The following is a 23,907-nucleotide window of genomic DNA, read 5'->3' as shown; positions in this document are numbered from 1 at the left end:
TCGCCCTCGGCACTTCCTGACCTTGCTTGCTGGCCTGGGACCCTTAAACCCAAATCCGTCTCCCAGCATTTACAGAACCTGTTGTCCAGGCGCCTCCAGACTTGGTTATTTTTATTTAGATATTTTTTTAATTAGCTCCTCTTTGCTATTGGGCATTCCATGAAGCCACAGAGACTCTTTCTTTAGCATCTGCAGAAACTGGAGGGGGGTGGGGGTGCACGTGACTCAGCAGAAATGGTCACAGTCCGCAGGGACGTGGTGGAGAGCTTGCCACTCCTGGCCTCTCCTCAAGGTCCCAAGCTGTGGGAAGGGTGACCGAGGAAAGGTGGTCAGTGGCCCGTGCTAGGGTGGTCTAGTTGGAAGGGGACAGGGAGGGGACACTCCTGAGTTCTGGCCCAAAATGACAGCCCGGAGTGTGGGTCGGGGTGCAGGCATACCCATTGGTTCCCAGGTTCCGCTGCCTGTGTGCAGAGTGGAGGCAGCAGGTGCTGGGAGCCCCCCGTGCGGGTGTGGGTACCAGGCCCACGGTCCTCACGGGCAACTCAGGGTCACCGCTCCGGGCCCAGGTCTGGTCACACTCTCCGCTCACAAGAGACACACCTAAAGCTCGCACCGGCTTTGTGAGTGGTTTTATCCAGAACCACAGGAATCCAGGGCCCCGCCGCCCCGGGGGCAGCCTCTCCCAAGGTTGCTCTCTTGTCCTCTCACCGCAGGGATGTCAGAGTGACAGGCCGAGCCCCTGTGAAACCACAAAGCCCTGGGCGCGAGCAAGGATTACCAAAGTTCAGAGGCAAATTAGTCACCAGAAACCTTACCGCATCTGCGGCCGCACCTCATCACGGCAGAGCCAGTAGGTCCATTACAGCTCGCCAGCCAGGAGAGCCGGGCAGAGCTCCGGGCGGATGGGGCCACCTGCGCTGAGCCGCAGGGACCTGCCTGCTGGCATCTACCGTGGAGGAAGGGGGCCTCGGCAGGCTTGCCACAGAACTGCCCCCTCCCCCCACACCTGCAACTGGCGCACACCGACAGCTAGAGTTTCTGATCCCCTTTCCCTTAAAGGAAACATTGAGTCAATTAATCCTTTCAGGCTTTCAAACCCGAGCTGAGCCGTGAGATTTACGTGGTGGCAATGGTTTCTTGTGCGTGCCTGGGGAACGCTCTCGTTACCTCGGCCAAAGCTCGAATACTATTTTTTCACTCTGCGTATCTTTTCCTTTATTTATTTTTTTAAAATAGTTTCGTTTTTATTATATGTTTTTTTCCATTCCCATCTGGAGAAGGGTCCACTCACGTGGTAGGTCCGCAGCTCTGAGCGAGGCGGACCTTCCTACTTAAGACCCAGACAGACGGCAGGGGACTGGAAACACGGGTGCGCGACCTCGCGTGCCCGACCCCCTGCCACCTGGAGGCGGGTCTCCTGGCTTCCGCCCTCTGCACAGGAAACCCTCCCCCTGGGCGGGCTGCCCCCCCCCCCCCCGAAGTCCCAGTGACAGCCAGGATGTGACACCTGTCCCCCCCCGCCCCCGCAGGCCTCCCCTTTCACCGGCTCCTGCCGGATCTGGTCCCGGCCGGTCCTGAAAACACTCCCGATTCAGGGAGCCGTGTCCCTCTATAAAACACAGAGCCCCACGTTTTCAACAGGGTGGGGAGGTGTGAGCTCCAACATCTTTTTAAAGGTGACGAATGCCTCGTGAAGCCTCAGGAATGTGCGCACCGTGCTAAGCGGCGTGGATTTGGATGCTCAGACGTTCTGTCAGTGCCTCGAGGAACGTCTTTCAATCTCAAGTCCTGCTGGAAATGAGTTCCTGTTTTGGGGTCTTCCTAGTCCCTCGGTTCAGCGGGAAGCCACCTTTATCGTTATGAAACAAGAAATAAGGAAAATCTTACTCTTAGGCTTTCTTTCCCGAACTTTTGTGGTGGCGGAAGCAGAATTAAATGTATACGTAAACCAGGAGATTAACATCTAGAAGTCTGGGGAGAGAACAGTAAAGAAGCCAGCTCTGCTCTCTCGCTGACTGTATTCCTGAACATTCCACGGAAGCCCTGACACCCCCTCTCCTTCTGTGCCCCGACCTCCTTGCTGTCACACCTGCTTCTTTCCCCTCTCCGCCCCTGCTAAGCCACAGCCCCGCAGTGCAGGGAGAGGCGCTTGGCTCAGATTTACAGAGATGAAACTAGAGTCCACCTTCGCTGCCTTTGATTAGCTCTGCGGCTTGAGCCGGTTCTGGAACTCCTCTGAGCCACAGTGTCCTCTTGTGGGAAACTCGGGTGTCAGGCTCGCTAATCACGAGGTCCGCTGGGGTCCCAGTTCAGGTGGCAGTCGGCGCCGACAGGTAACCACGGAGTCCCACCTGCACCCGGGAGAGCCCTTCTGAGCTCCGGACGCAAGGGGTCCCTCTTAGGGCCCATCGGGAGAATTTCCTCTCCCAGCCAAGTGTGACAGGCGCTGTGTCGGAGACACCTCGTCCTTCTGTGAAAAGTTCTGCTGAGAGCTGTGGGAGATTTTCCCCAGAAGATAAGATTTAGCGAGCCTTCTCACCCTCTTCGCTGGTCGGGAAGGCCCTCGCCGTCTGGCACTGGGCTGACGGAGACACAGACCTGAGCCTGTGGTTGCCCCTCCTTGGAGGAAATGCTGGCAACCCTCTCAGACGAGGCCACCGGGCTCCATACCATGCCTTTGTCCAGATGAGAAGGGCCTTCCTCCCACCAGCTGAGGAGCTGCAGAGGGAGCCCATGCTGAATTTAACCCCCCGGGTGTCCCCCGAGCCAGCCCCTTCCGGCTGTGAACACGTCACACAATCTCACTCAGAGGTCATGCTCATGCTCAAGGCCAGTCACGGTCCGAAGCAGAGACAGGGAAGACCACAAGACGTGTATGACCGTTCCCTACTGGCAAAGAGTGAACAGGTGAAACCTGTCCAGTGGGTTTGGAACACTCACTATTTCAGAGCACCAAACATACGCACTGGTGGAAACTGTGTGTATAGCTACAGCCACGTGTTGAAAACAGTACCACGCTCTCAGGTATAGAATTTAGGGTTCTCCACGAGACAGAATTCTAGAGTTCTTGCTGGTCAGACTCTAACTGGGGGGGGCAGTGCAAGGTGCTTCATACCCAGGTGAGGGCAGAGCCAGGCGGTGCCAGGGAGCTTCCTCATCACTGCGAGCTTGTGTGTGTGTGTCGTGGTGGGCCTGGCCTTTGTGAGGTCATGGCACACCTCCTGCTATTAATATTTTTGTAGCCTAATTGACATACATAACATCATACAAGGTGGCGATACTCTCGCCAGGGCCACCACTGAAGTCCTGGGGTCCCTAAAGGCACCTCACTGTGCGTACCTGTCACCTGCAGCCCATGTGGCCATCGGAGAGCGGCTGACTTCTGTGCCAAGGCACCAAGACATCCCGCAGGTCTGGAGTGGATGTTCTGCAGGTTCCAGGACACGAGAAAACCCTTCTGGGCCGTGACTTTCTACTCTTTTGTGCCTCTTGATGCCTTTTCATAGCAGCACGCACACTTGGGTGCGGCAGACAGAGCCGCGCCGCATGCGCCCGGCAGCCCGCCGGGAAGGCTCGGTGATGCTTGCACGGCCTCCAGGTCAGGAGAGGGCCACCGGCCTGGCCCCCGACCGACAAGCACCCAACTAGTGGTCACTCTCTTCTCGGGGCCACAGAAGGCCGACGTGTTGCTTTTCTTTAATAACTTGCTCCTCAGGATTGCGTCCTTTGTCAAAGTTTAAAGTTTATGCTTTAGTTGGTCTAACAAGTCAGACGCTGCTTTAAGAGACCCTAACTAAAGAGACAAACAGCTGTCCAAGGGGAACTCAGCGCGGGGCCGTGAGGCCGCTACCGAACCATCACTGTTTACCAGGACAGGGCGTCCTAATTGCTGGGGAACCGCCCCAAAATTAATGAAATGATGTGAACAGGTTGTTCTTAGTTGTAAGATCAATGACTGTTGGTAAGGAGCCACCCCACGAGCCCCTAGAGGGCAAGAATCCCATTCTTTACTAACACTGCACCTGGCACGTAGTAGGTGCACAATAAAAATACTCTCAACTTGACAACACTGTGGTGGACAGGATTTTAGTGGCGGGGGAGGCCAACTCTCAGGTTTTGGCTTCTGGGTTAGAGTGGGTTTTTCAAAATTTTTTTTGACTGCGGCCTACAGAAAGGAACACATTTCACATCGTGACACAGAATCGATCTTTCTCTCTTTCTCTCTCTCTCTCACACACACACACCTATCTTGAATAAAAGTTTTACAGCAACAAAGAAGGGGTTACAGCCCCCAGCAATGCAAGGCTCACCGCTCAGGGCAGCTTATTTTATCTTTAAACAATTCTGCCGTTCGACTAGTAGGAAGTTCCTCACAGGTGCAGAACCTTCCCCCTTGCTTCCCCTACCGAGCCCAGTTCTACCCCTCAGGCCACGAAATCAACCTAAATCCCCTCCCATCTAACATGCGTTCGATACGTGTTTTCTGAGCACACACTAAGTACCGCTCTCCGATCACCCAAGTCTCCTCCTTCCAGCCAAACGTTCCAAAACGTGCCCACTATTTTGTGTGACGTGAATTCACGTCCGCTCTTCCGAAATGACCGATTTGTCGCTCTCCCTCTTGCAGTATGGCATCTAGAAATGAAAACACTTCTCTCAGCAGTGCCCCCGAAAGTTTCCGCTAAAAAGTGGCAAATTCCAGCAGCAGCTGTGGGCCGGGGACACAGCGCTGTCACGGCGGGGTGGGGAGGGGGAGACTGGGGGCCGCGTCTGTCCCCCGGGTACAAGATAGAAAAGAGTCTTGGATGCAATCCTACGTCTGAAGGATGGACACAAAATCCAGTCCATCTTGACTCTCATCTCTAATTCATTCTGTTTCGTCAGACCCCCCACCGGCCACCACCCAGCTTTCACCGGAGTGAGGCGCTTCACTGCACATAGTGCTGCCCAGGACAGGGTGTTGGCCGGTGAACACACATAATGTGCACTTTTCTCCTCTGACTCTGGAACCTAAACGAGTGGGTGATGCTCCCCAAACTCCACAAACCCACCATTCCGTATGGTGGCCAAAGGCTCTCTGAAAGAATTTCATTCCCCGTGTGGAGAGGTATTATTCCTCTGCAGAAAAACAGCCCAGCCACTTGGTTCCAACCTATAATTAAACCCCCCTAGATACTTTGCAGTTATGTTTTATAGCTTATTTTGAGTGCTCATATTTTATCAGAAAATTATAATTTTCCTCTAAATAGGAGTTTTTACAAGGCTTTTGAATTATGATGGCTGGCTTCATGTTTCAACTATAATTAAAACAGTGAAAGGAAACAGTGAAACCGTACATCACGCGCCGCTCTGCAGAGTGCTCGGCCCTCAGTCACCCTCCCCCCACCCCACCCCCGCAGCCCCCCCACACCCTGCAGCCCCAGGGCTGGGGGCTCTGCAATCAGCTGCGGCAGGGGGGAGGGTGGGGGCAGTTTTGACCCCGGACGGGAGTAGCTGGTTGTACAAAGGAACAGAATAGCCTGGAAAGAGGGGGTGAGGAGGCCTCACTGTTCGCATGCTTGCAGACTCGACCTGACTCTCTCTTCCTCTGAGAAGCCTTCCTGCCCATGTAGTCCCCTGTCACTCTCTGGCCTTGCCCTATCTCCTCCCTTGGCAACACGCCCTTTCCCGTGGGCAGTAATGGTGTCTGCTGGTTAGTTTATGGGCTCACTGTCTGCTTCCCCACTAGACCATCAACCTCCTGAGGGCCAAAGCCATGTCTTCGTTATTCAACACGGGAGAGCCAATTCCTTGCTACTATCAGTCAGCAAATGTGTGCTGAATGAGAAAATGAATGAATGGGAGGAAACACAGAAGCATTGTGGCAGTTCTTTTGGAGGCAGCTCTGTTGAGCGATGCTTCTGAAGGACTCTCCTTTCCCCCTCCCCTCTCCCTCCACACTCCCCAGCTGATATCCTCCTGCCTCCCCCGCCCCCCCTCCCCGACCCAATACTCACACCAAGGACCCAGACACAGGAGCCAGCCAACTCCCGCCCAACCTGACCAATCCAACCACACAGAAGCCCTTGCCGCCGAGCTCAGACACGAAACCCCATCCCAGGAGAGACTGGCGCATCCCAAGAAGCCTGCTCTTTGGTCCTCAGGGAACGTTCTCTTTGCGGGGAGACTGCAGAACCCACAGAACCACTGAATGACTTGCACAGGGATGACCACATTGTCACAGGGCAGAGCTGGGCCATCAGAGCTAATCCATCTGCTGCCCGGGCCCTTGGCCATGAATCTTTCTATCATTAACCCTGAGCCTCTATATTCTTCTTGTGCATCTTTGCAAAAGGAACCACCTCATTTGTCGGTCACCGGACCTTTAACTAGAGTGTTTAGCGTGGACCTGTGTTGCCACCGAGGTGGCTCGGGCTCCCTCGTGTCCTAACCCTCTGCTTGTTGCTTTCCACCAGGCATCGGGCCTGGAGTCCAAACCAGTGTCTGACAGCATCCTGTTCTTACGCGACAAAAGATGGGAAGAGGTCAGAAGTGTCCTAACTTCTGCTTTCAGCCCTGAGAAGCTGAATGAGGTAAGACACAGGAAACGCAGACTCCCTTCCTTCCGGAACAGGTTTCTTCTCTCCACATGGTGGTGGAGAGCTGGTTCACACGGCATCACTCACCCACACGGCACAATCAAACACCCCGCGCCCTGGGGCCTTCAGACCTCCCCATTCTGCAAAACTCGCGGGATGTCGGAGTGTCTTCTGTCACTCCAGCTTCCCACATTCCCAGCTGCCATGAACAGATCCACTCAATGGGCATTTATAGCCCCTCCCCCCACTGTTTGTCCTGAGACTGCCCCGGGCACTTTGGGGGCGCTCAGGAGAAAACTGGAGCAGGGCTCCTCCCAGTTTCATATAGAATCGATCATCTGGTGGTCTTTGTTGAAATGCAGATTCTGATTCGGAAGGTCTGGGGTGAGGCCCGAGACTCTGCATTTCTAACAACCTCGCAGGAGGGACGGATGCTTCCGAACAGTGAAGCATTCTTTACATAGCGAGGACCCAGAGAACAGCCTGACACACAGGTGAGCTCTGAGTCAAACCCAGAGCAGGAAAGAGATGGCCACACGTCACTGGGGAGGAGTACAGAGGTGTTCCTGGAAGACCTCTAGGGGCGCGGGCACGCCCTGGTTATCCTTCCCGGCCAAGTCAGAGGGAGGAGCGGCACCCCAACATACTGCCAGCTCTTCAAGGCGCTGGGCTCCCTCCTTCCCCCAGCCAGTGACCTGCCCTCCCACCTGTTTGTCCTTTCTCCTGGCCAACATCTGTCACACCTGGTCCTTACCGATGGCCCCTCCATTGCTGATCTGGCTTTGGCTTCTTCATCAACTTGGGAGTGAGCCCTTAAGCCCTTCTGATGTGAAGTGGCAAAGGGACTGCCTCAGTGTGAGTCCCAGGTTCATGGGCAACTCCAGGGCAGGTGACCTTCCAGAGGAATTCACCACATCTAGTGGCCCCAAAATGCCTGGGCTTGGAGTGGCCTGTGTTCAGCTCAATAAATGAAGCTACTCTTATCTTAAACTCAAGATGCTCACCCACGTGGTTCAGTTTAATGCCTATAAACCTTCTGGAGTCCGCCAGAAGAGGAAAGGGTCCCCTACGTCATAATGAACCCCATCCAGTTGAACGCACTCAGAAACCAGTGGCCCCGCCCACCTTCAGTGAGTTTCAGTCTGTGTGTCCCCGCAGCCCTTGGTATCAGAGGGCCAAGGGCCAGCTCAGCTCACAGCACCGCCCAGCGCCTCAGCTCTCAGGGCACCAGGCACCACCCAGAGGGCCTCCTGTTTGCATTGACACACGTCCCTGTGAGGTAAACACTACTTTTATCACCTGTTTTACAGATGAGGTCACCGAGGCACAGAGATTAAATAACAGCCCCATGTCACACAGCTAGTAAGTGGCAGAGCCAAGGTTAGAATCCAGCTCCGGATTACTCCAACCCCTCTGCCTGACTGCTTCTCTGACCTCCATGTGGTTAGGAAGCTCCCGGGACTGCCCCAGGGGTTGCCTGGTGGGTGGCGGAAGGGCAGTGGAGCAGATGGGGCCTCTGTGGAAACCTGAGGGCGTGGCAGGGCGGGCGTGGTGGGGCAGGGCGGGGGGGAGCGGTTGGAAGCCACACTCCTATATTTTCTGCCCAAGTGTGGAACCAAATGAGGTACGGAAACAGGTTTCAGACATAGGAATACGAATTCTCCTTTCTTACCAGTACAGCTGTTTGAGACACGTAGCTCCGACCTCTGGTCCCGGGAGTTTGCCAACACCCCACCCAGAATGGGGAGATTGCAGTCTCCCCCGCTGGAGGGCGGCGGAGAGCGCAGACCCGGATCGGATCCGGGTGGGTCCTGTCTGCGCATGCTCCGAGCCCCCTTCCCAGGCCCCGGTCAGATACTGGAGGGCGAGGAAAGCTGGAGACTGGTGGGAAGTGTAGCTCAGGGGCAGTCCTCCTGGGCCGCGGGTACACGTCGGAGTCACCTGGGAAGCTTGGAAAACCATTGCTACCTGCGCCCCACATCTAGAGGTTCTGATGACATTGGATTGGTTTGGAGTGCAGCCTGCGGTGGAAGCTCTGGACAGCTTCCCAGGTGATTCTATGTAAACCCTGAGCTGGGGGACCACCAATCCGAGGAGTTCTCCGCAAGGAAGCCCAGGAGGGGAGCATCCTGCTGCCTTCAGCCGCGGCAAGGAGCGCGGGCCCACTGGCAGTCACGTCATCCACTGAGGTTTCATGGGAGATTTGTTGGAAGGAAGGGCTTGCTTCCTTAAAAAGCTGTAAAGCACTATTTGGACAAGTGGACAAGCTGAAGGGAGGACACCTTCGTTACAACTGGGCCCTAAACTGTGGAGCTAACAAAAAGAAGGGGAGCGGCTTCAGTAGCCCAGACGTGGTCAGTCCTATTTCTTTACTCCCGAGGAAGCACTGGTGCGGCAGCACTTTAGATGCAGAAAGAACCTCACTTGTTTTTTAAAAAATTGATGAAAAAAAAATGTAAGAAAGGGAAAAAGTTTTCTTGACAGCCTTGAGCGATGTTTCTTTGGGGAAAAAAATGAAGCTTATCACAGTCTAGATTTCTTTAGCACCTTACAGGGTGTATACCAGAAACTGATACAATGCTGTTTCCCAAAGAAATCTAGTGTTTGCTTTGGGGTTCCAAAGCATTCCCTTTGTCTGGCTCAGAAATTGAATTCTTAGTGTCTGAGTTTGTTGCAGAAAATAGAATTCCTCGACGTGGTTCACAGCACTAGGGGAGGGGGTGTCCAAGAATAGAAGGGGAAGAAATTTCATCGATTCCCTGGGTTTTGCTTCAGTTCTAGACCGTTGTTTAACATATACTACAGGTGACCTTGAAACTCTGTTGAAAGTCATCTTTATACTAAATATAGCTCAATTTAGTTTCCTGGGGTAGGGAGAGTCACTTCCTCCCACCTCTGGAGAAGTCAGACCCGGTGAGTGTAAGGTCGCTGGGGACCATCCACGTAGATGCATGAGGAGAAAGTTGTCTGCAGATCAGGAGCTCAGGAGATAAGACAAGGAGCAACGTTCATCAAAAACACAGACACAGGCAAGGTCACCTGGAGCCTAAGAAGAGAAAAGGGTGCCGAGGAGAGCCATACTGAAGTGAGGGGCAGAGGAAAAACCTGCAAAGCAGACTCAGGAAGAACAGCCTGAAGTCGGATTCCAGGAGAATGGGGCACGGAGGAGTATTCCAAGGAAGAAAGGGGTGTTAAATGCTGCTTAAATAAAGGAAGCATGAGGACTAAGAAGTACGTGACAAGAATAATATTTTTCCAGCGTTAAGCCCTGCAAGTGTTTCATGCCCCATAAATCGTGTCCCCTGTGACTGTCCCTCCCCCGCCGACCAGTGGGGCTCATTGCTTCAGAAGGAGGCGGTGGGCACCGTGTGGAACGAGGAAGTCACTGCTCAGTTGAGGACTGCACATTAGGCTTTCTTTTCATTTTTTCATTAAATTTATTGGGGCGGCATTGGGTAGTAAGATCACATAGGGTCAGGTGTAGGTTTCTGAGATGTGATCTGTATATTGCGCCGTGTGCCCAGCACCCAAAGGCAAATCAGCTTCTGTCGCCATACAGTTGGCTCCCTTTACCCATTACGGCTCCCCTTCCCTGACATCTGGCTTTCTTGATCCACACCGATACAGTAGTCTTGGAAGTCCAGCTTTGTTAGCCCAGTACAGAGTTTTCTTAATTCAAAAGCAACTTCCCTTCGCATGTGAAGAGCGAGGTTTGGGGCTCTGAGCACGGACTCTCTTCCAGGATGCAGACAGGGTGGAGGCGATGAGAGGGGCTGGTTTCCCTCCCATGGAAGATGGGCAGAGGGAAGGAAGAGGGAAGAGCAGGCTACCAGATGTCACAGTCCCTGACTGCCTGCTTCCCCAGCATAGGTGACCCCCACCCCAGTTTCTGGATGCTTCCTTGGACCTAAACCTCCTATTGGCCTTTGATCACAGGTTCTCAAACCAAGGGCTTGTGACCAACGGCAGCCCCAGAATCACCTAGGACCCTTGTTAAAAATACGTAATTCTAGCCCTGGCTGGTGTGGCTCAGTGAACTGAGCACTGGCCTGCGAACCAAAGTGTCACCAGATCGATCCCCAGTCTGGGGCACATGCCTAGGTTGTGGGCTAGGTCCCCAGTAAGGGGCACCCGAGAGGCAACCACATATTGGTGTTTCTCTCCCTCTCTCCCTTCCCCTCTGTCTAAAAATAAATAAATAAAATCTTTAAAAAGAATTATGTAATTCTAGGGCCTGCAGAATGAGCATCTCTAAGGGAAGGTTTGTGTAGGGGCCAGAGTGGAAAGCCTTGGTGTTACATCTGCCTCTGGGTCCCCAGCCTGACCTTCTCAGACCCACGGTTTCTCCAGGCCCTTGGGGTCTGGGCTGCAGAACCCCGAGCCCCTGCCCTGCTGTATTTTTCTCTGCAGCACCATCACCAGCTAACATTCTTTTTTCTTTCTTGTTAACTGCACAGCGCTAGGTACATATGGGCACTCAGTAATGGTATGCTGAGTGAATGAGTGAATGTATAGATGAAGAATCAAAGAACCACCCTGGTCAAGGTGGCTCAGTTGGTTAGAGCGTCATCCCTATGCACCCAAAATTCACAGATTCGATCCTGGTCAGGGCAAATACCTAGGTTGCAGGTTCAATCCCCAGTTGGGCACGAATGGGAGGCAACTAATTGGAAGTTTCTCTCTCACACACATGCCTCTTTCCCTCCCTCTCCTCTCCCTCCTCCCTTCCTTTCTCTCTAAAATCAGTAGACATATCCTTGGGTGAGGGTTTTTAAAAGAAGAATCAAAGAACAAGGAAGCTTTCTATAGAGGGCTATGTGTTAAGACTAAGATAAAAGAGAAATGATTTTATCAAGGAAAAATTAAATACAAGGATACAACCAATGGTTGGCTTCCTCTTTAGAGAGTCACCGCTATGCATGTGAAAATAGAAAAAGCGGGTCACGAAGACAGGGAGAGAATGAGGCCCGGGGGTGGGGGGTGGAGGAGGCACGGACAGCGGGAGAAGCTCCAGGAACCGACAGGAGGCTGCACTTCACTCAGTTGCTGTTCCCGAGTCAGTTTTCCTGGAAATAACTTTGAATTGCCAGTATCCCCAGTCCCTTCTGAATCCGTAACTAGCTGTTGGACCCTTGTTATCAAACTTCAGAGCTCCTTCTTGGAATCCAGGCTTGTTTTCCCTTGGACGTCGGAGGCTTTTGTCCTGTAGGGCCGCGGCGGGCTGGGCCCTTTCCTGTGCCCAAGTCGGTGATAGTCCCGAACCTTCCAAAGGCACCACTGGCTTTACCTGTGTGGGTATTAGGCTGCCTCGATCGACAGCGCTTGAAAGTTACCTGAGAATCAGCACTATATCATGAATCCATGTTTTTATTTAAAATAAAATTGGTTTTTGGCATAAGTTGTAGTGGGGATGGTATTTATGGAGCAAGAGAGCCAGTGGACATTTGACTGAATGTTCGGAAGAGGAGAACACCGAAGTCACAGCCGGTGACAGACGAGTTACTGACAAACGAGTTGAAGGGGGACTGAGCAGGGCTTGGGGGGGGGGGAAGACTGACCGTTTTACCAGCAAAAATTTTGCCAGATTAACCTGCCAGAGTTTTCACCCTGTCCCCTAAAGGATTCATTTTTTTAAAGGGGAAACTGGTGGATTTACTTAGATTTTTAGAGTCTTTTCCTAGATTCTTTACCGAAGACTGTTCATGAGTAACCCTGGGATTGTGTAAAACTTTCTTATGGCTCAGGAAGTAAATAGATTTAACTTCAGGGGGGAAAAAACTGGGGCTAATTTAATTCTTCTCTGAGGGGAATATAAGTCATAGGATTCCCTGGGGACTCAAGTTTGCACTAATATTTTTAAATTTTATAACTCATCTGAAGGAGGGAGGACACCGCGAAATCTATACATTTGTCTATTCCTCTAAGCTCCTCTGTGTCGGAAAATATTAAATCAATTGGAATAAGTTGCTAAGACTGTGTTCTAAGGTTGCTCACGTCAGCACAAAAGTGGCAGCTAACCCTTCAGTGTAAGCAAGAATAAAATAATGCATCGAGGAGAAAAGCATTTAGACTTGACTTACATGACGGTGAACTTCAAGCTAGGGATTACTACGGAGGGAAAGGATTTGAAATCACTGAGGGCCGAAGAGGCCCCATGGTCATACAATTCAGTAAAATATTGCAAACCTTCTTCTTAGAGATTCACCAAGTACCTTAACACATTCAGGGCTTGGAGGGACCTGCAGTAGGGAAGTCTGTGTACCTTTGTTCATGCTGGGCTCAAGTGAGTTTGCAGGAAGTGAAAACAGGGGTAGTCAGCATCACAGTGGGCTGTTGGGAGAAAGGAGGCCATTGGGCGCTATGTCTTTGGAGGTAGAGTTCATGGGCAACTCCATCTTCAAGTGCTTCTTGAGCGGACATCACCAAGCACCAAAGCGGATGGACCATGGACCCAACCCACTATGGCGGCTGGCATATTCTTGGTCCTCAAAGCCCCATAGATGTGATGGACATTTTCTCATTCACCCACATGACTAAGCTGGTGGCGACCCACTGAGCAGATACATATGAGAACTGGCAACTTCATACACCAGAGCCTCATGCTACGTGTGTCTGTGTTACTCAAGAGGAAATGAGCCAACCCTATGTCTGTGCTTGGCAACTCAGTTAAAGAAACGTCACCCCTGGCTGGTGTGGCTCAGTGGGTTGAGTGTGGACTGTGAACCAAAGGGTCGCTGGTTCGATTCCCGGTTGGGGCACATGTCTGGGTTGCAGGCCAGGTCCCCAGCGTGGGCCACAGGAGAGGCAACTACACATGATGTTTCTCTTCCTTCTCTTAAAAAAAAAAGAAAAAAGAAAAGGCAGACCAACAGGGAAGGCTGGTATCTCTCACAGTCACCGAGAATTCAGCCTGATGCCTAATTTTTCACTTCCACCCAGATGTTTCCTGTCGGGAAGGCACGGTCAATAATGTACGAGTCTTAAAGGCAGAGGCAGATGTGGTTATTATTCCCTCTAGGGCTGTCTTGCGTTGGAGAAGACGTATTACCCCAGTATGCCTGCAGTCTTTAAAAAATAAAGTTGATACAGCCAGCCTGTGAGGAAGTGCACAGCCACAACCATTTCAGTGCAAAAGTCTTTGCAGAATTACAGTCATCATCATGGTTTTGTTTGGCCTTTGAATTTCCACTGCAAACTTTCAGACAATCACGCACAAGGGCTTCTAAGCAGAACCCAGCCTTCCAATTATGTTAGAACAAGCCGCTTTCTCTTGGCTGCACCAGCCTCCAGCAGTCTATTTGTAATATTTGCTTCTGTTTCTTCATCTTTCCAAGCAATAAAAATGAAAGTCATTATAACCAAGTGTGGCCGCAGTGATAAATACTTTGCAATCCAAAAATACATTGTCCCTGCCTGACCAGTTGCCCATTTTCCAGAATGTGTGGGTATTTATCTAGCAGCCAGAGACCGTTATCCTGCGACACAGTTATATTCCACTGACACCTAATCTCCTAATTAAAATCGATATAATGATGGACTGTTTAAATTCTGGTTAAAGTGTTCCTTTTCCATTTGCATTTAAAAGAAAACACACTCCTCATCGTGGGTACCCCATCCTGGGTTATAATTTGACTCTCCTTTGCCAGAACTATAATGTCACTCTGACTTGCCGCTGGTTAAGTCTAAGAGCATCTCAATGTGCCTCCCAGCTTGGCTGTTGCCTGGCAACGCCAGTAGCCACCTCCTCCTGGGGTGAGTTCTAATTGGTCAAACTCTTGACAGGAGCCACTGACTTATTAGAAATGACACTTGATTATTCACCTAGATGGCTAGAAATTGATATATATCAGCAGGAAATTTTGCATAAAAATAAGTCACGGTTGTTTTTAATACCTGGGTGGCAGAAGGAGGTGGTGAGTTTTGCTAAGCAGTATTAATTTTACATTCGTTAGTCACCAGTTTAGAGCACTTTGGGGTATTAACTTTTCTATTTTTTTTAAATCAACAACATGGTTTGATAGCATATCCCATCCCTCTGAGCTGATCTTTATTTACTTAGAAAATCACCCTCTGCTATCAGTTCCAAAACAGCGTTGCCCACAGGCCCAAGAGTGCCTAGTGGAATGAAGCACTAAATTCATAAAATTCAACCAATACTTATTTGTTCCCGTCTTGAAGGGGTTTATAATCTAGAAGGACAACAAGGTGCACATATTCCCACATTACATCCAAGTAGGAGGAGACGGCCACAGCTCACATCCTCTTGCAAGCCTCAGGGACCGCTCTGGGGGGCGAGGGTGGGTAGCGCTGTGCCTGAGCCCTGCAGATTTTGCTGAGTTTTGACAGAGGGAGAAGGCGTGTGGCCGGTGGAGGGAGCTGCAGGAACAAAGGCATCTGGACAAAAAAGCACAAGGTGTGTTCGGGCAACAGGGAGCATGGACTGGCTGGAGCACAGAGTCCGTGGAAGGACTTAGCAAGAACGAACTGGAAAAGTAGGTGGAATTCGTCCTTCTGTGCCGCTGGTCGGGGAGGGCTTGGGACCAACCTCATTGGAGGGTGAGGCGCTATTAATATTCTTGAAAGTGGAATTCTGAGGAAAAAGGGTTCCAATCAGCCATTTAGCCCCCAAGATGCCAGATGTCCCCACAGCCCGTGGGGCGAACACTTGAGCAGATGAGAAAAAACTCATGTCATACCTCTGATGTCTCCACTTTTCCGTGACCCTGAGGGTGTGACTCCCAGGAGCCAAGTTTTGATCTCAGGGTGGTGGCCTCCACTGGGGACCTTTTCTGAATCTTTTTTCCTGTGTGACGAAGAAGCCACCCAGCTCCCACACCATTAATGTGTGGGGTTATTTCAGCTTAGAATGACCAAGTGACACAGAAGAGACCCTCCCCTTCCCTCCCCCACTCAGGAAGTGTTTCTCCCCTGGTGGCCACCCTGTGTCCATTCTCCCACCTTCCCGGGGCTCCAAAGGCTTGATGGTGTTTGTTTTTCAAGCTCATGGCATCAGAACTGGATTGAGTGAAATTATAACCCAGGCATGCATTAACTAAGCAGCAAAAGGAGTGTGCGTCCTGATGTTGGAGACAAGGGCAATGAGCCAGGAGCCAGAGGAGCTGCTGTTCTCTCGCTGTGGCTAAATTACTTGAGCATAAAAATAACCAGAGTCTGCCTTTTAGGCCTTTTTGTCATTCTGAAATCAAACAGACACCGGAAGGCTTTTTGGGGGATGTCACGTGCTGGAGCAGGTAGACGGGCCCAGCGATCCAGCCGTGACTGCCTTGACCTAGGAAGTCACCTGTTCTGTCCCTGGTTCCCAAGCAGCTGTCTCTGCCTGGTGTTTAGTGACCTCTTGGGATCTCAGAATGTCCACGGAAAAGCATTGCATAACTCATTGCAAATAGCCCCACATTTGGAGGCGAGGACCCAAGTTCAGAGAGTCACACGACGTGCCCAGAGGAAGAGGTGGAACCCCCACGGGTCTCGGTCTCCACTCAGGACCCGTTGCTGGGAACCTGCTCCACGTCCCCGTGAAGGGCACCACAGTGTGTTCACATTTCTTGGATACTTTCTATGTCCGGGCCCTGGGGGCCTTCAGGCAGTCAGTCATCCCATAGATATTTCTAGAGAATCAACCGAGTGTGTTGCACTGTGTGCATTCCTGAGAGAACAAATACCGAGCACTTCAACAATACATGACAACATATTAAGAGTTGCCACGAGGCACTGACAGTGAGAGAGAATTAGTTCTCTACTGCCATGTAACAAATGGCCCCCAAACTCAGCAGCTTGGAGCAACAAACAAACCTTTACTAGTCCATCGTTTCTGTGGGTCAGGAACATGGGCACGGCTGAGCTGGCTGCCCATCTCAGGGTCTCCCCGTGCAGCCAGGCCACCGGCTGCGGCCTCGTAGGAAGGCTTGCCTGTTGGAAGAAGGGCCTCTGAGTTTACTCACGTGACTGTTGGCACGATTCGGTTCATAATGGGCTTTCTGTGTCCTGCAGTCCATGCGGAATCCCCGGAGGGTTTCAGCAGAACATCGCTCAGACAACAAGCATGTTTAGAAGGCCGGTCTGGTGACCACGCACAGGATGGATTAGAGAGTGAAAAGACAGGCGTCAACGAGTCCAGGAGGTCCCTTTGAAAGAAATTTTTCATACACCTACGTGCCAGGCACTGTACGAGGCACAAAGACGACACATGTGCTCAAGATAATTGTCACTGTTCTAAAGAAGCAGGATGACAATCACATTCCAGGCGACAGGTGACAAAGCCTGAACCGGAGTGGTCCCTGGGGAAATAAAGATGAAGAGACACATGCAGGAAAGGAGTGATGGTAACACGGCGAGGCAAGAACCTGTGGACCCCACAGGTGTCATCCCCCGAGGGTGTCATCAGTCTGGAATAAAGGAAGAGAGAATGACGCCCAGCCACCAGAGCGGTCTGGGAGCATGGGCGTGCCCCAGGGGACAGCCACCGAGCTTGGATCTCTCCCTGCCTCCAGTGCTCAGCCTTTTGCATATTCTTTTTCTAAAGTTTGCCACTACTCTTCAGGGGAGTCATTATTACTCCCATTTTGCAGATGAGGAAACAGATTGGGTGAAGTTAGGTCTAACACGGCGAAGGAGTGCCAAGGAGAGGAAACCCAAGACTTGGAGGTGGCTTTCAGTGTGTGCTCTCCCCGGGGCCAAGTGCATTTAACAAGGTCAAAGTCTTACCCTCGAGGAGGAAACTGCAGCGATGGAAGTCGGGGGGTTGCCTGAAAGGAGAGAAGAAAGCCTTTGAGCAGGAGAATTTCACAGCCCTTCTGCGTCATCACCCCCTAAACTGTCTCTGTTGCCCACTCGGAAGACCCTCTCCGGCTTCTTGAATTAACTGTTGCCCTCCGTCTTCACCTGGACTCAGAATTCCTCAGACACAGTCAGGAAACATTCTGTCCGTTTTGTTTTCACCTGGGCCGCTTTAGTGAGATGGTATAAACTCCAGGTTAGCAAGGACGTGGGCAATTTTTTTCCCAGGCTGGGGAGGGTACTTTCTCCTTATTTCACCAAACAGCTGACCAGTCGAACACTTGGCATCATCTGTAACGAAGATCACCAGTGTGAGAGGTAACAAAAGCAAAATCAGCGGCTTTCTCCACAGGTCTGGCTCCTGGACTGTACCCCCCAAGAAGAAGTCATTCTTTAAAAGCCTGATCACATTAATATTTCAGCTGATTGTATGTGCAACATAGGTGCATTGTGGAAAATCTGAAAAACCCAAAAATAGAAATCACTCTTTACACTCCAACGATGAACCGTTAACAACCAAATGAGAGTCTGTTGTTGAGATGTGTGTGATGATACCATTGTGTTCCTCTGTGCACGAGTGTGCACCAGCCGCCTGTGTCTGCTGGTCTGCAGATAAGGGGGAAACCGCGGGCTTGTGGGCGGTACAAAGGTGACTGCAAGCCCAAGTTTGCATGCAGCTCGTGGAAGGGTAAATACTCCGCAACTGCTCGTGAATAATGCGCGGAAGAACACCGGAGGTGAGGGCTATTGGCCAGCCCTCTCCTGTCTTATATATTTTCCCTGCATTGCTTTTTAGAGCATTTTTTCTATTACATGCCCCATCTTACATCACGCGAACCCAGCTGAAAATGTCATTACCCATTCCGCTTGGCAGACAGCAGGCAGAGTGTGGTAGAAAATTACAATCACGCCAGCCGGCAACAAAGAATCCTAGTCGCAAGCACGTGGAGACACTGCTGGTGGGCAGCTGGCCCGCCCCCCTTTGCACGGCCCAGGCACATGATTAGATGCCGTTTGGGTGAACCCCTCTTTCCACACAGAGCATGCTCCTGAAGAGTTGTACGTGAATCAAATTTTATGTTGCATCCCGTTTTGGTACATTAAGAAAGCTTCAAGCCTGACAGCTAAAAAGACTTCCTTTAAACAGTGGTTTTCTTTTTACCATGTGACTCTTCCTCTAAACTAAATCCGAAAGAAATTTTTGTCTACGGGATTTTACTGGAACAGAGTTCCCTTGGACCCCTCCGTTTATTAAAATAATGGAAGGACCGTAGCCAGGGAAGCCAGTCAGGGAAATGCAGATTACCTGGCCCAGAGGCCGCCAAACGCTGAGGCGGTCTGGGGCTTCTGGAGCGTGGCGACCCTCCACACACACTCCTGTGCCGATGGAGTGTTAAATCGACAGTTTGGAAGCATTTAGAAAAGAATCCAGTAGCCAGGAAGAGTCTGTCAGGATTACTGAGCATAAATCAGAACAGTCATCCTTATTTTTTTTTTTTGAGTGCACTGCAGGACAGGTAGCTAAGGGAAAGTACACTTCTGTTTCAGCAAATCATTCGACAAAGTCTTCCCGCCGCTCATGTACTGGTAAGATGCTGCCTGGCTGAAAATGTACTTAGGTTCACGCCCAGCTGGCCAAAGAGCCAGAGACGGTGGTGATCACCAACTCTGTGGCCACCTGAAGCAGCGGCCAGTGGACAGGCTCAGGCTCCGAGGCTGACCCTGATGAAGGCTTAGAAGACACACTTACCGAAGTTCAAGTAGCCACGTTGCAGGAGATAAGGTTGGAAAGAGTGAGTTCACCCTTCAGCCTGCCCACCCTTAGCACAAGCAACCCAGTGCTCTAAGCTCGCATGGCTTCCTGAGCAGAAAATCCTTTTTTCCAGGATTTCCTTCTCCAGATACTCCCTCAAGTCTCTGCAACAGGGGAGGGCCTCAGAGGCTTTGCTGCCTCTCTTTGGGGTGTGCGGGTGTGTTCGGCTCCGCTGCCCACAGGTGCTGCCCAGCCGCCGTCTCGGCCCTGGGAACGCACGCAGCCCGGAGCTCAGGCCGCAGCTCGCTCACTCCCACACGGCAGGGATGCCCGCTGGCTGCTCGGGACCGGCTCCTTCACAGAAGGCTGGCTCAGCAAGCAGCTGGGCCCCTGGTGACGCTGTTCTTTCCTGGAGTCCCGAGCACGTGGGGCTGGCTTGGAGAGAGCTGTGGGAGGGAGGGGTCCCACAGAGCCACATGTCCCTCGAACCTTGGCCGGCAACCCCCCAGTCTGCCCCACTCTGCCAGACTTCTCCAATCACCTCAGTGTCTTAGGGAAGTTAAGAGATCCTTCCACTCAGTGCCCTAGCCGCTGTGGCTCACCTGGCTGGGCTTCCTCTTACAGACCAAAAGTTGAGGGTTTGATTCCCGGTCCAGCACATGCCTGGGTTGTGGGCTCATTCTGGGGCGCATGCAAGAGGCAGCCAATCGATGTTTCTCTCTCACGCTGATGTTTCTTTCCCTTTCTTTCTCCCTCCCTTCCCCTCTCTCTGGCATCGATTAAAAAAAGAGAGAGAAAGAGAGATTGTTCCACTCAGAACACACAGTAGGACAACTTTTTGTAACAATGTACGTAAAGTAAAAGTAAACCCTTTCAAATGAATGGACCCTAAAGGGTCAAAAGAATCAATTGCACATGGTGGTGATTCAAGGAAAAAGACCCTGTGGTTTTCATTGACCCAAACCTCAATATTTACCTGTGCTATGTATCTTCTAAAAAAGTCAACATAACTCGACTTTGTGATTGATGTACAAGGAAATGATCTATTTACGATTTATGGGGTTGCTGTGTTCCATTTATGCAGCTGCCTCTCCAGAGTGACATTGAGAGAGACGGAGGGAGGGGAAGAGAGAGAGGGGGAGAGGGAGAGAGAAAGTCAGATTTTGCCTCAAATATGACAACATGCCTTCTAATAAACAGATAACATTTTTAGAACTTTTCCCAATGCCTCCAGGCTTTATCAGCAAAGAATGGGTCTTAGGTAATCATTAAAACCCATTCATTGATTGATTCATTGATTCATTCAACAAACAGTTACTATGTGCCAGGCACTGCTCTAGGTACTGAATATACAAAAATGGGCAAAAAAAATCTCCCGTACCTGGAAGAACTTACATTTTTGTGTCCAAAAGGTAAAATCTAAACATAAACAACATTTCAAAATACGTTTTCCAGGAGAAGTTCTTAGAACAATGTGTCACAGCCTGCTGCTTTCCCTGTGATGGCATTCTAGAACGCGCACTGGATGCAGTGATTGCTTCCAGTGTTTCCCCCTTGGCTCACCAAACGGGAGAGAAGGAAAGGTCACGTGGGTGCCCATCAGCCTCTGCAAGGAACCCCACCCACTCAAGCCGGCCTGCTGGGGTCCGAGTGGCGGGCAGCCAAAAGCGAGATCTAGATTTGTTGGAACTGGATTATTAGTTACATGAATGTTCATGTCACCATTCTCTCTCTCTCTGTGTTAGAACTTTTCCATAATAAAAATATTTTACTAGTAAACAAAGCAATTCAGCAACTGTCCTATGTGGGCATAAAAGGCCTCGTGAAGTCAAGACTTCCCCTGTATTGGAGGGTTTAAGCAATTTAAGCGGAAATGAATAGCCGTCCACCAGACATGCTCTACGAGTGGCTTTTGTATTGAACAAGAAGGACTGAAAGGGGGAACCTGCGGCTTCGTTGGCCACTAAGATTCTATACTTTAGTGGAAGATCTCGAGTCTAATTGAAACCAAGTAAACACGGATTTGGGCTAATTCCAGGGACGGTACATATGGATTGCGGTCTATTTACTCTCTAATGCTAAGCAAATGTCATGAAACCGAGTACAGATTGTCATTTCTCTCTAAGCACTTCATGATCATTTTCATAATTATTTCACAGTATTTACTCTAAGTCCTTTCTTCTTTTTGCTTCAAAAAAAAACAGATTGCTTAAGCTAAAATATTTCATGATATTTCATGAATTTTATCCCTTCCTCTTGCATCTTTGCTGCAAAGAAGTTACCTTCAAAACAGCGCCCATGTTGCAGGAAGCACCACACATAACTTCTTTATCTGCAGCTAATTTGGGTAAGCCCCCTGCACGGTGTCCTAATTACAACTTTGTTATCTGCTACCAGGTGACACCCCTCATCAGCCAAGCCTGCGACCTTCTCCTGGCTCACTTAAAACGCTACGCAGAATCTGGGGACGCTTTCGACATCCAGAGGTAAGCGCTACATGACAGATGAGAAATCGTGTTTTTGAATTGCTGCTTCTCGTAACTGCACGTAATTGCTGGACAATTACCTCGGGGCCGGCACACTATGGAAATTCTAGATGCTCATGAAAGCATAGGTGGACTGACTAATACGTAGAAATGAAACTCATATAAAGTGGGGAGCAAATGTGAACACAGCCCAGGGAGACGCAGTGGGTCAAGGGAAGCCTTGGGCGGGCGGTGGTTTGTGGGTGGGCTCGCCCCCTGCCCTCTGCGGACCCAGGAATGGGCAGGAAGGACAGGGTTCTGAGACAACTCTAAGGATTTCTACTTCCAGAAAACTTGGGGTGCTCCCCTACCTAGAAGCCAGGACTTAGCAGTGGCCACCGAACATGAATGACAGATGATCTGGCTTCTCTCCCAGGTGTCCTGGGCTTAGTTATGGCAGATTACGGGGTGAGGCTGGGGTGGCGGATAAGCCAGAGGCTGACTTGTTCTTATTACCATTGCTAATAAAATAATACCATGATCATCGCCAGCATTTAAATTGTACCATGTTGTTTAGAAAAGTCTCTCTTGTACACATTCTCTCCGGTCCTGCGGCTCACGCACTGGCCAAAGATGAAATAGATGGACAGAGCAGCAATAAAAGTGGATTTAAAACCCTTAAATCTCCCACCATTAGGATCAGATGCAATCATGTTCCGTCGTCAAACGGTTTCTGCAATAGCAGGGAGATGTGTAATCAATTGTAGGAATGTTTTCAATCAAAGGCGGTCGAAATAAAACAAGTCATCTGGAAATGTCACTTGTCCCTCTTGAGAAGTTGTTGGTTCTAGAATGTATGGGGAGGAGGAGAAACTACGTGTGTGCCTACATCACATCACCAAAAAACAGTCCTTTTAATTATGAAAGGATACAAGTACCCAGTTGTTAGCCCTTCTAGAAATAACCTGACTTTTAGGAGATTAAAAAAAAAAGACTTCATTCTAGTTTAAAATGGCCATGCGGGGGCAGGTTCCCTAGAACCCAAGGGGTTCGCTTTTCTCTCCTTCCTGGCACACAATTTCCCCCCGTGTGTTTCTGAACGCAGCGTGAGTTCTCGGTAATACCACGACATACGCCCGTGAAGCTGTCCCCAGCGTTCCCTGCGTTTATTTGAGGGAGGAGGGCCCTGGTGTCTTGCTTGCTGCTCTTACGGAAACGGCGATCCCCTGAGGAGGGAGCGGGGCACAAAGCTGACACACCTAGACCACCAGGTGGCTAATTCATCCATCACGAGTCACTGTGTATGGATGAAGCATTAGCTTCTGGCTCTGGGGCGACAGCTTTGGGGCGACATGCCTAGGCTTTGGGTCCGCTGTCTTCCCTCCGTCATGGAGGGAAATTCGTTTTGGTGTTGGACTGTGTCTGGTTGGTTACAGCTGCCTGCCGCCCTGCCCCCATTTCTCATGATCAGCTCCCAGCGATGTTCTATGTCCCCTCTGGTGTCCCGCTGCTGCCGTCACTGCCCAGAGGGGCTAATCCCGGCCCCTTTTCCCCACCCCCGCACCCTGAGCAGGTGGGCAATGGAGGAGGGGTCCTGCCTGTTCAGGGATGTGGTGGGTGGGCCGATGGCAGCGTCCTTTCGAAGTTCAAATGACTTCTTCCTCTCCCACAGGTGTTACAGCTGCTACAGCACAGACGTGGTGGCCAGCGTCGCCTTCGGCACCCAGGTGGACTCGCAGAAGTCTCCGGGGGACCCCTTTGTGGAGCACTGCAGGCGCTTCTTTGCCTCCTCGCTCCCCAGACCTCTCCTGGCGCTAATCTGTACGTACAGCTCCTGCCGAGGGCGGCGGCTGGCACTGGGCTACTCCCAGGAGGGCAGCCCCTGGGACACGTGGGAGGCTCTCGGGACCCAGCCTCTGCCGCTAGAAAGGAGCACTCGGGGTGAGGAGGGCAGCTCCAGAAGTCTGCCCTGCAGAGGCCTTGTCTTCCCAGAGCCACCCAGCCTCTTCCTGTCACCAGCCTGGGCCACTTCTCACACCACGGGCGGCCCTGGCGTCTCTCTCCCCCGCCGCAGGGAGAACAGCAGCCAAGCCGGCTGCTGAGAGTTTTGCACGCATTGCCTCAGTTAGAGCTTGTATTCACCCTGTTAGGAAGGTTCTCTTATCCCCATTACACAGATGGGAAAATCAGGGCTTAGGAAGGCACAGCCCAGGCTGGATCCCATGGCCTTTCTGGGCCATATTTCTCCCCACCAGCAAAGTCCTCTGCAGAAGACTTCTCTGCCCGAGGCCCAGCGCACGGTGAACTAGGCGGCATG

General features: G+C 51.2%; 1 protein-coding gene across 1 annotated transcript in view; it reads left to right on the top strand.

The window, feature by feature from the left end:
- TBXAS1 (thromboxane A synthase 1) overlaps positions 1 to 23,907 on the top strand; it is a 137,821-nt gene that overhangs the window by 65,073 nt on the left and 48,841 nt on the right. The window contains exons 5-7 of the mRNA XM_045855777.1: positions 6,456 to 6,572; positions 21,523 to 21,611; positions 23,263 to 23,411. Coding sequence (XP_045711733.1) covers positions 6,456 to 6,572; positions 21,523 to 21,611; positions 23,263 to 23,411 — 355 coding nt within the window. The remainder of the gene's footprint in view (positions 1 to 6,455; positions 6,573 to 21,522; positions 21,612 to 23,262; positions 23,412 to 23,907) is intronic.

The sequence above is a fragment of the Phyllostomus hastatus genome, unplaced genomic scaffold (assembly GCF_019186645.2).
Source record: "Phyllostomus hastatus isolate PE091 unplaced genomic scaffold, TTU_PhHast_1.1 phas_scaffold_114, whole genome shotgun sequence".
Taxonomy (NCBI): Eukaryota; Metazoa; Chordata; class Mammalia; order Chiroptera; family Phyllostomidae; genus Phyllostomus; species Phyllostomus hastatus.
The sequence above is the reverse complement of the archived record's forward strand: the minus strand, read 5'-3'. Positions and strand labels throughout refer to the sequence as shown.